Genomic DNA, 15,072 nt, shown 5'->3' on the forward strand with positions numbered 1-15,072 from the left:
CTCAATCCCACCGACATGCTTTCCTATGAGGAACCAGAGTCTTGGGACTCTGAGGTGGGTTCTCCTCTCTATGGTGTTGAGGTCACAGAGGTGGTTAAAAAGCTCCTCAGTGGCGTAGGATGGGGGGCAGGGAGAGGAGATCCTCCCGGAGTTCTAGAAGGCTTTGGATGTTGTGAGGCTGTCCTCGTTAACTTGCCTCTGCAACATCGCATGGACTAACCAGTGCCTCTGTATTGGCAGACTGTACCCCCTTTTGAAGATGGGGGAGCAGAGGGTGTGTTCCAACTTCATGGGATCACACTCCTCAGCCTGTCTGGTAAGGTCTATTCAGGGGTTTTGGAGAGAAGGGTCCATCGGGAAATCTAATTTCAGATTCAGGAGGAGCAGTGTGGTTTTCGTCCTGGCCGCAAAACAAGGTGTCAAAGCGTGGTCCGGCAGTAAGTCGGCTTCTTTTCCATTGAGTGTTGGAGTCCACCAAGGCTGCCCTTTGTCACCAATTTTGTTCATTACCTTATGGACAGAATTTCTAGGCACAGACGAGGCGTTGAGGGGTCCATCTCTGCTTTTTGCAGATGATGTGGTTCTAATGGCTTCATCAAGCCATAATCTTCAACTTTCGCTGAAGCGGCTCATAGCTGAGTGTGAAGCGGCTGGGTTGAAAATAGGGTTGTGCCATATATTGTTTGATCGGCATGCGCAGTAGTCACATCACATAGGTCCTGATGTAGGGGGAAAAGAACTCAGGTACACAAGATGCACTGCATGCATCAGTCTACCAATCACAAACGTACTTTCAATCATGCTCTCAAAACATTCTCCAAATAAGAGGCAAAACGTTCTTGCTTCAACATTGTCACTTCAAGCTGCTGTTCACTGTATAACTGTCACATAAAACAAAATTAAATAACAAATGTCTGCTAACCTTAGTGCTAGCATATCGTGGTAAGAAAAGATCGACATGCTCATAAGATTAGCACCATTTACACTTGAGTAAATTATAACCCTTATAACACACACACGCACACACGCACACACACACACACACTTGGGGTAATGTTCACATAGTTTTAATACGGCTCGCAACTTGGGCAACATAACTCGCGAGCTAATGCTAGCACTAATGTTTGTATGTCAACATGCTGGCGTTCTGTTGATTTATGTTCTCGCTGAGGTCACTAACCGAAGGACCGCGGGTCCTGGTCCGGACCTAGAAGCAGTCTGATACGGACAAACACCGTAGCCCAAAAAGAAAAAAATTATGGCACCTTTATTTTAACTGATTCACCTTGCAAATCTATGCTCTCTACCCAACAAAATAGTTGCTTCATCTTCTCACAATGAAACGAAAAATGGTGTACCGACGTCTCGGAACTCAACACACACACACTGCACCCCCGACTTGGAGTCGCTGTTTTTGAACTATAAGTCATTCTACTCGCCACTCAAGTTCACCTCTTTCATCTTCGCCGGTGTCCACGAACTTGAATAAAAGCACCGAGATTCACCCCTCATTATTCTTGGGGACCTTAACAAAGCTAAACTCAACCAGGAACTCCCTATATACAAGCAGCACATTGACTGTCCCACCAGGGAAAACAACATTTCAGACCAATGCTACACCACACTAAATGACACATACCATGCTATCCCCCCCTGCAGCTCTGGGCTCATCTGATCACTGCTTAATTCACTTAATACCAACATATCAGAATCAGAATCATCTTTATTTGCCAAGTATGTCCAAAAACACACAAGGAATTTGCCTCCGGTAGTTGGAGCCGCTCTAGTACGACAACAGTCAATTGACAGAGAACACTTTTGAGACATAAAGACATTGACAAAAAATAAATAAATAAATAAATAAAAAAAGTCACTGAGCAGTAAAGGGTTGCTGGTTATCTGGTAATGCCGGTAAATTTTTTTTTTTACTATTGTGCAAAAAGATGCAGAGTCCTCTAGCACTTAGAGCAGTTCGAATGACTAATATTGCAATAGTGCGGTGCAATGACCATTGTGCAAAGGGCGCCGAGACTTCAAGGAGTGTATGCGGTTTAAAGTGATGAGTCGTGCGATAATCTGGGGCAATGTTGGTTGTGCAAATGTTGCAGATACTCCTCAATCAGTGTGCAAATGGAGCAGATGCTACTCTGGCATGAGTGGCCAGTATTGGTCAACAACAGATATGAAAATAGTGCAGCGTGGCGAGACAACTACAGTGAGTGCACGAGTAATGTATAATTGGCCCCACAGAAATGTGACAACGAACTCAAGTCAAAAAATTGCCAGCATGTTGTAATGGAATTGTAGGTTAGGTGTTTAAGAAGTTGATTTGCAAGAGGGAAGAATATAGGCCCAAACTTAAATGTGCGAAGCCTATAGTGAAAACAGAGAAGAAGGGGACCATGAAGCAAAGATAGAGCTTTAAGGCTGTATAGACTGCAGAGACTGGAATGTCTTTGAAAATTCAACTACAAGCCCAGTCAGCGACCATCCCCCAAGCGGAGAACAATAAAAGAATAGCTGACGACTTGAACATCTTCTACTGCAGATTTGAAAAGGACACTTTCGCACCCCACACCCACCCAGCTGCACCACCGACCACAATCACACCTCTGACTTCTGCGTTGACAATTCACGAACAGGATGTGAGACACATCCTCAAACTACAAAACATCAACAAAGCGGCGGGGCCAGACCTTGTGTCCCCATCTTGCATCAAAGTCTGTACAGACCAGCTCGCTCCAGTCTTCTTCAATAGTTCTCTGGAACTGGGCGAAGTACCATCCTGTTTCAAAAACTCCATCATCCCAGTCCCCAAGAAACCTGCAATCTCGGGTTTGAATGACTAAAGGCCTGTCGCCCTGACATCTGTGGTCATGAAGCCCTTTGAACGCCTCGTGCTGCACCACCTCAAGAGCGTCACAGGACCCCTGCTGTACCCTCTGCAATTTGCCTACCGAGCATACAGGTCTATGGATGACAGTCAACATGGGAATTCACAGCTTCCTGACGGGCAGGACACAGCAGGTGAGGCTGGGGGACACCACCTCATCAACACGCACCATAAGCACCGGAGCATCACGATGTCTTCTTTCCAGTGCTCCTCTCACTACATGAACGACTGCACCTCAACGCACCCAGCTGTCAAACTCCTGAAGTTTGCAGACGACACCACAGTCATCGGCCTCATCAAATACTGTGACGAGTCTGCGTATCGACAGAAAGTGGAGCGGCTGGAGCTTTGGCGCAGCCAGCACAACCTGAAGATGAACACGCTCAAGACTGTAGAGATGTTCTTGGACTTCAGGAAGTATCCTTCCCCACAGCTGCCCGTCATGCTGTCCAACTGCCCTGTGTCAACCGTTGAGACCTTTAAGTTCTTGGGAATTACAGTCTCTCAGGACCTGAAGTGGGAGACCATCATCAACTCCATCCTCAGAAAGGCCCAACAGAGGATGCCAAAGGAACTGTTGAGACAGTTCAACACAGCAGTCATTGAAACAGTCCTGTGTTCATCCATCAGTCAGGTTTAGTGCTGCCACAAAAAAGGACAAACTCTGACTGTAACGGACAATCAAAACTGCTGAAAGAAAATCCTTGGTACCTCCCTATTCACACTTGAGGCTTTGCACCCTGCCAGAACAAAGACAAGAGCATGTAAAATCTTCATGGACCCTCCGCATCCTGGTCAACACCTCTTCCAGCAACTTCCCTCAGGTAAGCGCTATCGATCAATTCAAACTAAAACAAGCAGATATTCCAACAGCTTCTTCCCTCTTGCCATTAAATTGCTGGAGGACATCATTTGAACAACTGTAATTGTATCAGCATGTCTCAAAAGTATTTGTTGTCAAAATGGCTGTCTATTGTCGTACTAGAGGTCTTTTGGTGACTCCGATAGCCAGAAAGAAGTCCGCAGGCTCTAAAGCATTTTCTACTCGGGCTCCAGTCCTCTGCAATGCCCTGCCCACAGATATTAGAGATGCTACCTCAGTATAAATGTTTAAATCCCCATCCATCACGGCTTCTCATCACTAGGGTCGCGGGCGTGCTGGAGCCTATCACAGTTATCTTAGGGCGAGAGGCGGGGAACTGGTTGCCAGCCAATCGCACTTAATACTTATTTCTACTCTTTGGCATTTATTTCAAAGTATATGTGGGCCTGTTTTACTGCTGCTTGTCCTATCTCATCCACCCTCGTGTCCTGCTTGGAGAGAGGACTAGGTGATTTTGACAGAATCTGAAGCTGTTGCTGTTTGGGTTCTGTACCAATCAGCTGGGACAAGAGCTGAGATGGATCCACTTCCCCCGAAGTCATTGCCATGGAGGATTCTGCTCAAACCGACCAGGCCACGTCCTGAGGCAGAACCACCGAAGGCCTGTACCCTGCGGCACCTTTTCTATTTAAATGAGCCCTATGCCATCTTAATGAATATTGTGCAGCATCTTGCCAACGTAATGAACATATTACAGCACCAGACTACGTAATAAATGATGCCCACTCGACATCCATTGTAGCCTGGTCATCCTGGAAGGGGGATGTGGTTTAGAGTTTTTCTTTGCCCGAAAGGGGTGTTTAGATTGGGTGATGTTGTCAATCATTGTCAAATGTAGGGCTGTGAAGCCCTTTGCACCTCTTTTGTGATGAAGGGCTATACAATAAACTTGACTTGAGCGGCTTTTTGAGAAGAGGTGAGACAGGCTATCGGTAGACTGGAGGAGCTTCCAGAAGACTGGACCACTACAGCCAAGGTGATCAGAGAGACAGGCAGGAGGGTACGCTGTGTATCGTCTGGTAGGAAAGGGGAGATTAAGACCTGGTTGTGGAACCTCAAATTACAGGAAATCATATAAGAGGTTAGCTAAGTAGAAGTGGGACACGGAGAGGACCAAGGAGAGGAGACAATAATAAATGGAGATGCGACATAGGGCAAAGGTAGAGGTGGCAAAGGCCGAACAAAAGGCATAGGATGAAATGTACGCCGGGTTGGACACTAAAGAAGGTGAGAAAGATCTAAAGAGGTTGACCAGACAGAGGGGTAGAGATGGGAAGGATTTGCAGCAGGTTAGGGTGGTTAAGGATAGAGATGGAAATATGTTGACTGGTGACAGTAGTGTGCTGGACAGATGGAAAAAATACTTTGAGGAGTTGATGAATGAGAAAAATGAGAGAGAAGCAAGAGTAGAAGAGGCAACTGTGGTGGAGCAGGAAGTAGCAATGATTAGTCACGGGGAAGTCAGAAAGGCAAAGAGGATGAAAAATGGAAAGTCCTGATGACATACATTGCCGTGAAAAAGTATTGGCCCCCTTCCCAAATTCTAAGATATAATTTTAACATATTCATCTTTTAGTCTGAAACCCAAATGTCTTCAGTATACAACAAAAACAAAGGAATTGACCTTGCTGTTCCAATACTTTTGGAGTGGACTGTATAAGATAGTGGTGAGTCCACCCATGATGTACAGATTAGAGACTGGCACTCAAGAGACAACAGGAAGCAGAGATGGAGGTGACGGAAATGATGATGATGAGGTTCTCTCTCAGTGTGATCAGGTTGGATAGGATTAGAAATTAGCTCATCAGAGGGACAGCCAAGGTTATATGTTTTGGAGAAAAACAGAATGCAGACTTTAATTGTTTGGCCGTGTGTCTAGAGGATAGAGAGTGAGTATTTTGGTAGAAGGATAATGAGGATGGAGCTGCCAGGCAAAAGAGCTAGAGGAACACCAAAGAGAAGGTTGACAGATGTAGTTGGGGAAGACATGAGGGCAGTTGGTGTTAGGGATGAGGATGCGAGCATTTGATGTGGCGGTATCACTCTAAGCAAGTCGACCGCCACGTAAAACAATTAAAGAATAACTGAATGTCATGTGGGGTACAAATTTTGCTACTGTGTGTTTTTACACAATGCCGTACTGTTGAGTAGCAACCAGCAAAGCTGCATTCCAACTTGGCCAGAGGGTATCCATCAGCTGCCTCAGGAGTCCCACAGGCAAAAAAGGCCTGATGATGCCTGATAGGACTCCTTCTTACGGCCAGAGCTTCGGTCGGCCGTCTCAGCAATGAAAGCGTGGAACATGGTCCACTCGGATTCAATGTCTTCTGCCTCCCCTGGGACGAGGGGTGACGCTCTGCCAGTGGTGGGAATTGAAACTCCTTCTGCCAGACGTTCCCAGCAGACCCTCACAATACGTTTGGGTCTGCCATGTCGGACCGGCATCTTCCCCCAACAACGGAGCCGACTCACCACCAGGTGGTGATCAGTTGAAATGATGATGAATATCCCTCGTGAATGTGGCATTTGTGTTCTGTGGGGTGAAACATTTCATCCGGTTCATTTGACAAACAGATTTGACATCAGACATTCAAATTTCCAGAAATATAATCACTAGTGACGCTATTGCGATCGTAACACTAAGGCGTTCATGCAAAGTTCTTAAAATTTCAAAAAACATTCGAATCCAGTGAAGATTGTGATTTGTTCTTCCGAACTTACAGTAGATTTCCGCCGGCTGTGGGTGTCGCTAGTGCTCCATCAATTGTCCCAGACAGAAGGAACAAATGTCGCTCTTGCTTAATGAATAGCCACCAAACAGCGGGTTCCTCACCAAGTCTTTGTTGGTGAGACGCTTCAGGATGGCTGGGGGTGAAAGTTAATTAACTTAACGTCCGAGTGAGAAACCAATGTCCGTGTCTCAGCTTTGACGAGCTACTTGGGACTGGCTAGTAATTCTTTTAGCGTCCGTGTGCAAAGTTATACCTCCTGTGCGTCTTCTTTGATAAACAGACAAGGCTTTCCTTAGATATCTTGTGTACACAGACTGGCTCAGTGGGGCTGCCAAGGTAGGTATGCGGAACAGCACATGACTGGGGGTGCGCCAGCAGAGATGACACCGATCACGACTGGCGTGTCCGTTACAATTCATTCTTACATTCTGCACACTGCATTTATACCATACACTCAGTCGTACCCTACCAACATATGCAGTTCAAGGATAGAATTCGAATCATCATAAATGAGAATACAATGCATGTAATATAGTAGTTTAAAAAAAAAAAAATATTTGATGGATTAATCGATAATATAATCCATCCATCCATCCATTTTCTAAGCCGCTTCTCCTCACTAGGGTCGCGGGCGTGCTGGAGCCTATCCCAGCTGTCATCGGGCAGGAGGCGGGGTACACCCTGAACTGGTTGCCAGCCAATCGCAGGGCACATCGAAACAAACAACCATTCGCACTCACAGTCATGCCTACGGGCAATTTAGAGTCTCCAATTAATGCATGTTTTTGGGATGTGGGAGGAAACCGGAGTGCCCGGAGAAAACCCACGCAGGCACGGGGAGAACATGCAAACTCCACACAGGCGGGGACGGGGATTGAACCCCGCACCTCAGAACTGTGAGGCTGACGCTCTAACCAGTCGGCCACCGTGCCGCTGATAATATAATCAATTCTAAAAAGATTCAATAGTGTTAGGCCATTTGAAAGTGGTTTTCTGACGTGTTCCCGAGTCCGTGTGCAGGAAATATCTTTTACACAATGCCGGTGTAGCATATATTGAGTTAATAAAAATGTAATTTAGGAGAAAAGAGTAAGCTGGAAGCAACGCTTGCGTTACTTCCGGTTTACCGTAATTTTTAATTCAATTGTTAAAATCAAACGAATATGTCTCGTAAATGGCACTCTCAGTACCAGTGTGTCCAACACAAGTGGCCGCAAGTCCGATGATACGACCACAATGATCACGACCACAATGTTGATCATCAAACTGTGGCCAAGAATATCCTGGTGCCAAGTGCATGTACGGACATGCTTGAACATGGTGTTCGTTATGGACAATCTGTGATGAAAAGGGAACTCCAAAAACAGAATACTGCTCAGGTTCTGGGGGTGCGGGGGGCGTTCCTCCCGATCATGCTATTCCAGGTCTCACTGTCATCGTCCACATGAGCATTGAATCCCCCAGCAGTCCCCAGCAGGAGCGCTCTGAACCAACCCTTCCAAGGACTCCAAAAAGCGTGGGTACTCTGAACTGCTGTTAGGTGCATAGGCATAAACAACAGTCAGGACCCTGTCCCTCCTCCTCTCGTCCACCGGGGTGAACCCAGATGTACAGGTGCCGAGCCGGGGGGCAATATGTATACCAACAACTGTTCGGCGCCTCTCACTGTGGGAAACTCCAGAGTGGAAGAGTGTCCAACCCCTCTCGAGAGGACTGGTACCAGAGCCCAAGCTGTGTGTGGAAGCATTTAGTCGGAACTTCTCAACCTCACATACCAGCTCGAGCTCCTTCCCTGCCAGAGAGGTGATGTTCCACATCCCTAGAGTAAGCTTCTGTAGTCGGGGATCAAATGGCCAAGGTCCCAGCCTTCAGCCACCGCCCAGCTCACACTGCACCTGACCCCTATGGACCCTCCCACAGGTGGTGAGCCCATGGGAAGGGGGACCCACGTTACCCTTTCGGGGTGTGGCCGGACGCGTCCCATGGGTGCAGGCCCAGCCACCAGGGGCTCGCCCCCTCGAGCCCCACCTCCAGGCCTGGCTCCAGAGGGGGGCCCCAGTGACCCATGTCCAGGCAAGGGAAAACGTCTTCCAATATTTATTTATCATAGGGGTCGTTTGAGCCATGCTTTGTCTGGACCCGTTTGCCATGGGTGACCCTGCCATGGACATAAAGCCCCAGACAACTTAGCTCCGAGGATCATTGGGACACACAAACCCCTCTACCACGATAAGGTGACAGGAGGGGAATTACAATATTGATCAAAAAAACCGTGATTACTACTTTGGCCATAATTGTGCAGTCCTAGTTGTGACATAGTGGACCTTCGTTCATTACATACTGAAGAGCTATGCAGTAAATGCTGGAACGTAAATGTTTCCCGTGTCCTCATTAATAGTATCATACAAGAAAATCAGTATAGTATAACACGAGGCTGGTCCGTGTCTTCTTTGAAGGGTTATAATTTACAGTAACCTTGGTGCTAAACTTATTAGCATGTCCAACCAGGTCGCACTATTGAAGTCTTTCCTTCCTGTGAAGCGCTGTTTTTGTCAGCTAAGCCTGGCCTCCATATCAGCAAATAAACTACATATATTAGAAGTATTACTGTATTTTTGTATTAACTATTTGTGTTTGCTTTGTTTTACTCTGCTGTCTGCAGCCAGGTCGGCAGATGAGAATCCATTCTAAATTGCCAAGATAAAGGTTAAAGGTGGCCTTCAATCAGAATCCTTTTTTTTTTTTCTAGTGTTTTATGCATAACATAGGTCAAAATGTGTGTGACATGCTCTAAGGTTGACATCTATGTGGTTTGTTGTTTGAAGGCAAAAGCCTTTGAACAACAAAAACGACAGGATTTGAAATGCCTGACTGTGTGATGTAGTTTTCGTAGTTATATTCATATTATACCTGACCAATTTGTGGGTGTTACCTGCCCACTCAACTCAGCTGGAGGGCAAGACGTTCATTGTCGTGAGCGCCACTTCCATTCACATGGGTGGGAGCGAGGGATGAGCTCGGCATAACCGCTTTGCTTGTCTCGACCGGCTCACATTTTCCATTGGTGGGCCAGCGGTCCATCGCTTGGTGATTTGTGCTTCACCGTTATTTGTGCAGTGGGCACTCATCTCAACCACGCTGCGATGTGAGACTGGCCGTGTGGGAGACATGGGAGAGGGGACTAGTTAGATCCCGTTTCTTGTTCCCATTCATGTAAATGGGGGTGGCCGGATGACCTTTGCTGGTGAATAGGAGTGCGGGCCTCGCTATTTCTGCAACCACAGTTGCGTTGGAAGTTGCAAATGTTGTTAGATATTACTGTAAAACAACATATGTATACTTATAGACTGTACATGAGTGTGTGTTCCGAGTGTATAACCCCATGCGAGGGATTCTAGTCTGAACTATGCATCGAACATCTATCTAGCAGACTCAGTGTTATGGACCAATCAGACCCAAGCTGTTTTCCATATTCTAATTAGGGAAGATAAGCGATGCAATCAGATAAAAGTCATTTACATGTCACATAATAATGAGGAATCCGACCATCCCAAATGCCAGGCAGAAAATAAATAGAACATGGATGAATGGAAAAGGACGTTTTTGGCATTTCCAACCCAAATTATCATGCAAACCAGACAAAAGGACATCAAATTTTATCAAAATAAAACAGTAAAACATGGATTAAAGGGGGTCTTGGGGGGTGGGGGGGGGAAACTGTTCACGAAAGAGTTGAGGAATAACTAAACGTCACTCACTGAGCAACAAAGAGTGGGAGAAGACAGGGAATCCATGCTCACCGCTAATATAAAAGTGAAGTTGTGAATCAAAATATACAACCACAATTCCAATGAAATTGGGACGTTGTGTTAAACAAATAAAAACAGAATACAATGATTTGCAAATCATGTCCAAATCATGTTCAACCAAGATATTTAATGTTCAAACTGATAAACTTGATTGTTTTTAGCAAATAATCATTAACTTGGGATTTTATGGCTGCAACACGTTCCAAAAAAGCTGGGACAGGGTCATGTTTACCACTGTGTTACATCACCTTTTCTTTTAACAACATTCGATAAACGTTTGGGAACTGAGGACACTAATTGTTGAAGCTTTGTAGGTGGAATTCTTTCCCATTCTTGCTTGATGTAAGACTGTTCAACAGTCCGGGGTCACCGTTGTCGTATTTTACGCTTCATAATTCGCCACACATTTTCAATGGGAGACAGGTCTGGACTGCAGGCAGGCCAGTCTAGTTGCACGCTGTTGCAACACGTGCAGAATGTGGTTTGGTTTGGAAAAAGACGTTGCTTGGATGGCAGCATGTTTCTCCAAAACCTGTATGTACCTTTCAGCATTAATAGTGCCTTCACAGATGCCATGCCATTGGCACTAACACAGACCAATACAATCACAGTTGCTGGCTTTTGAACTTTGCGTCCATAACAGTCCGGATGGTTGTTTTCCTCTTTGGCCCGGAGGACACAACGTCCACAATTTCCAAAAACAATTTGACATGTGGACTCGTCGGACCACAGAACACCTTTCCACTTTGCATCAGTCCATCTTAGATGAGCTCGGGCCCAGAGAGGCCTGCGGCGTTTCTGGTTGTTGTTGATAAATGGCTTTTGCTTTGTATAGTAAGAGTTTCAAGTTGCACTTATGGATGTAGCACCGAACTGTATTTACTGACATTGGTTTTCTGAGTGTTCCTGAGCCCATGTGGTGATATCCTTTACAAATTGATGTTGGTTTTTGATGCAGTGCCGCCTGAGGGATCGAAGACCACGGGCATTCAATGTTGGTTTTCAGCCTTGCCGCTTACATGCAGTGATTTCTCCAGATTCTCAGAACCTTTTGATGATATTATGGACCATAGATGATGGAATCCCGAAATTCCTTGCAATTGTACGTTGAGGAACATTGTCCTTAAACTGTTTGACTATTTTCTCACGCACTTGTTCACAAAGAGGTGAACCTCGCCCCATCTTTGCTTGTGAATGACTGAGCAATTCAGGGAAGCTCCTTTTATACCCCATCATGGCACCCACCTGTTCCCAATTAGCCTGTTCACCTGTGGGATGTTCCAAACAGGTGTTTGATGAGCATTCCTCACCTTTCTCAGTCTTTTTTGCCACCTGTCCCAGCTTTTTGGGAACGTGTTGCAGCCATAAAATTCTAAGTTAATGATCATTTGCTAAAAACAAAGTTTATCAGTTTCAACATTAAATATCTTGTCTTTGTAGTGTATTCAATTCAATATAGGTTGAACATGATTTGCAAATCATTGTATTGTTTTTATTTATGTTTAGTACAAGGTCCCAACTTCATTGGAATTGGGGTTGTAGATGAATAGGGAGGAGCAAACAGTTGTACAGTAAAAACACAACACAAACTTTAAGATGAAGATTCCCCTCTACATCACCAGAGTACATAACTACATAAAACAAACTACAGTAATCCTCGTTTATCAAAGGGGTTATGTTCCAGGAAAACCCCGGAATAGACAAAATCAGAGAAGAAGCAATAAATTATTTATTGTACTATTGATGTAAATTTACAAGTATCTTATATGCAATTCAATATTCGTGAGGTGCAGGTGTTCTATTTGTCCACTTGACGTCGCCATCCAAACAGAAAAAGGTGGGTGTGCTCTGGTTGAGTGACATGAACATCAACCCATGCGGACACAAGTGTTGACATAGGCGATTTCCTACCTCAACCATCCGGCACTGTGGTTCACATCGATGGTTCCGGCTGTGTAGGGCACACAAAGCATTATGGGAACTACGGCCGGCAGAACCGCTTCAGGTTCCCAGAATTCTTTGCAGGGTTCTTTTTAACGATAGTACTGTAGTTTTAGAAAATCACGCTGAACATTGCTCTTTACTTGCATTTTCCCCTCTCCATATTGTTGTTATTGTGCACATTAGCTATACGTTGGGCGAGATTGGTAGTTCTTAATTTATTTCATGAAACTCTTGACTGTACCCTGTGTGTTACACAGTTGCATTCTGGTCATGTTCGTTATGTCTTTAAGAGACTTGGTGACTCTCCAAATGAATGAATAAGTATTCCTCAGTAAGGTTTCTATTTTTGAAAAGTAATAGAGCCCATCTATCCTTATGAGAGTCAGTCCTGTCTGATCATAATCAAATAGCTATTAAAGCAAACTCTTCCAGTGATGTGCAGGTGAGTACCTGCACTATACGGATTGATGGAAAACATCCTATGATGCACTGAATCTGCAATAAGTGAACCGCAACATAATGAGGGATTACTGTATTGATCATTCAGTTTCCTAAGAAGAAAACAGCAGGTTGCTGTTTTTTGTTTCATTTTACGTCCTTAAAACTGCTAAATTAATTTTGTTTTTCATTTTCATGTTTAACTTTGCGTCGATAACAGTCCGGGTGGTTCTTTTCCTCTTTGGCCCGGAGGACACGACGTCCACAATTTCCACAATTTTGAAATGTGGACTCGTCGGACCACAGAACACTTTTCCACTTTGCATCAGTCCATCTTAGATGAGCTCGGGCCTAGAGAGGCCGGCGGCGTTTCTGGTTGTTGTTGATAAATGGCTTTTGCTTTGCATAGTAGAGTTTTAAGTTGCACTTACGGATTTAGCGCCAAACTGTATTTACTGACATTGGTTTCGGTGGTCCTGAGCCCATGTGGTGATATCCTTTACACATTGATGTCGGTTTTTGATGCAGTGCGGCCTGAGGGATTGAAGGTCACGGGCATTCAATGTTGGTTTTCGGCCTTGCCGCTTACATGCAGTGATTTCTCCAGAATCTCTGAAGCTTTTGATGATATGATGGAACGTAGATGATGAAATCCCGAAATTCCTTGCAATTGTACGTTGAGGAATATTGTCCTTAAACTGTTCGACTAGTTTCTCACGCACTTGTTCACAAAGAGGTGAACCTCGCCCCATCTTTGCTTGTGAATGACTGAGCATTTCACCTGTGGGATGTTCCAAACAGGTGTTTGATGAGCATTCCTCAACTTTCTCAGTCTTTTTTGCCACCTGTCCCAGCTGTTTTGGAACGTGTTGCAGCCATAAAATTCTAAGTTAATGATTATTTGCTAAAAACAATCACGTTTATCAGTTTGAACATTAAATATCTTGTTGTCTTTTTAGTTTATTCAATTAAATATAGGTTGGACATGATTTGCAAATCATTGTATTCTGTTTTTATTTATGTTTAACACGTCCCAACTTGATTGGAATTGGGGTAGTATAACGCACAGGGCATCTTCTTGCACAGACTCTTTCGTCATGCACCACAGCTGTTTGTTTTTTTTTAATCTCCATAACTGACCGGTAGCAACACCGCTTCACTTCTTCTGCATCGACTCCAGAAAAGTTTTTCTATGAGTCTCTGTCATGCAGATTTGAACCTATCGCAGGCGGGTCTGGAACGTATCACCCACTCACTATAAATGGGGGTACACTTTAGCTGTATAATTTAAAAATGTACTTTCTTCAAATTATATTAGGGTACCAACCATTAAAAGAAAGGTTGATTGCTTCCAAGTAGTTTCCCTGAGCAGAAGTAGAATTATAGCCGAAGGGAAAGCCATCTGGTATAAAAAAAAAGAAAAAAAAAAAAGAAAAGTTTCTGGTTAATACACAACATCCAGAACAAAGTACCAGCCAAATAGTCATCCAAAGTCGCACCTGCTTCTTTAAGTCGCACCAGGACAGGATATTGAATGAAGAGATTCTTGACAGTGACCAATAGGGATGTCCACTCATCACGCCTCTCATTCTGAGCCACAACTCTAATCACAAAAGAAAACAGACTTGTCATTCCTATTTTGCCATCACCTCATTTCATTGAATTGCGTAAAATGATACCTATAAAAGTCTTCATAAAAACATCCTTCGTGATCCTGTTGGATTGACACTCTCAGACTCTCAGGAAATTCATCTGTTAAAAAAATGATTACTCATATTCTATTTCTGTAATATTAATGTGTATCAAACAAGGTGATGAGTGACTCACCTTTTGATTTTGCATTGTAGAAAGTGCGTGAAAAGAGCACAACTGTCACTTCATGACTGCAATTTTTATCCTATTTAAAACAACAATTAATTACAAATTATTATTATATATATATATAGCATTTTATGGATGAAAAATGGCCAAACCAAAAGATGCCTCACAAACCTTCCACTTGCCAAAAAGGTCTGAAAGGAAACCATTCACAGCCTTTTCAAAGTATAAATCACCTATAAGTGAAAAGCCTTGATAAGACAAAAAACAAATCTAAAACCATATGCTTCGTGCAAACCAAGGCAACCAACTAACCGTTAATGTCAAAGTCCCACATCTCACAGCTCATTTGGATGAAGATGTAAACCATTGCAGATGTGGATCTGAACACAACCTGTATCACAAGGTCAAAGGGTTTCTTATTAAAAAAAATAATATATATATATATATATATATATATATATATATATATATATATAGCTACATAATCACTTTGCTCAATGTGCTTAAATTAAAGATGGAATTTATGGGAAAAAAATATGAGTTCATAATAAT

At 44.0% G+C, this 15,072-nt stretch overlaps 1 protein-coding gene across 17 annotated transcripts in view; it reads right to left on the minus strand.

Moving 5' to 3' along the window:
• Positions 1-15,072, minus strand: part of depdc5 (DEP domain containing 5, GATOR1 subcomplex subunit) — a 238,272-nt gene that overhangs the window by 167,896 nt on the left and 55,304 nt on the right. For 13 of the 17 annotated variants that reach the window (XM_061796515.1, XM_061796514.1, XM_061796513.1 and 10 more), the window contains 6 exons: positions 14,833-14,911; positions 14,692-14,753; positions 14,527-14,596; positions 14,379-14,451; positions 14,199-14,302; positions 14,027-14,101 (listed from right to left, as the gene is read on the minus strand). In XM_061796515.1, the coding sequence (XP_061652499.1) occupies positions 14,027-14,101; positions 14,199-14,302; positions 14,379-14,451; positions 14,527-14,596; positions 14,692-14,753; positions 14,833-14,911 (463 nt within the window). Of the gene's footprint in view, positions 5,891-5,917; positions 6,450-9,453; positions 9,660-12,228; positions 12,254-14,026; positions 14,102-14,198; positions 14,303-14,378; positions 14,452-14,526; positions 14,597-14,691; positions 14,754-14,832; positions 14,912-15,072 lie in introns of those variants that run through there. The other 4 variants (XM_061796516.1, XM_061796529.1, XM_061796531.1 and 1 more) reach the window with 4 other exon arrangements.

The sequence above is a fragment of the Phyllopteryx taeniolatus genome, chromosome 14 (assembly GCF_024500385.1).
Source record: "Phyllopteryx taeniolatus isolate TA_2022b chromosome 14, UOR_Ptae_1.2, whole genome shotgun sequence".
Taxonomy (NCBI): Eukaryota; Metazoa; Chordata; class Actinopteri; order Syngnathiformes; family Syngnathidae; genus Phyllopteryx; species Phyllopteryx taeniolatus.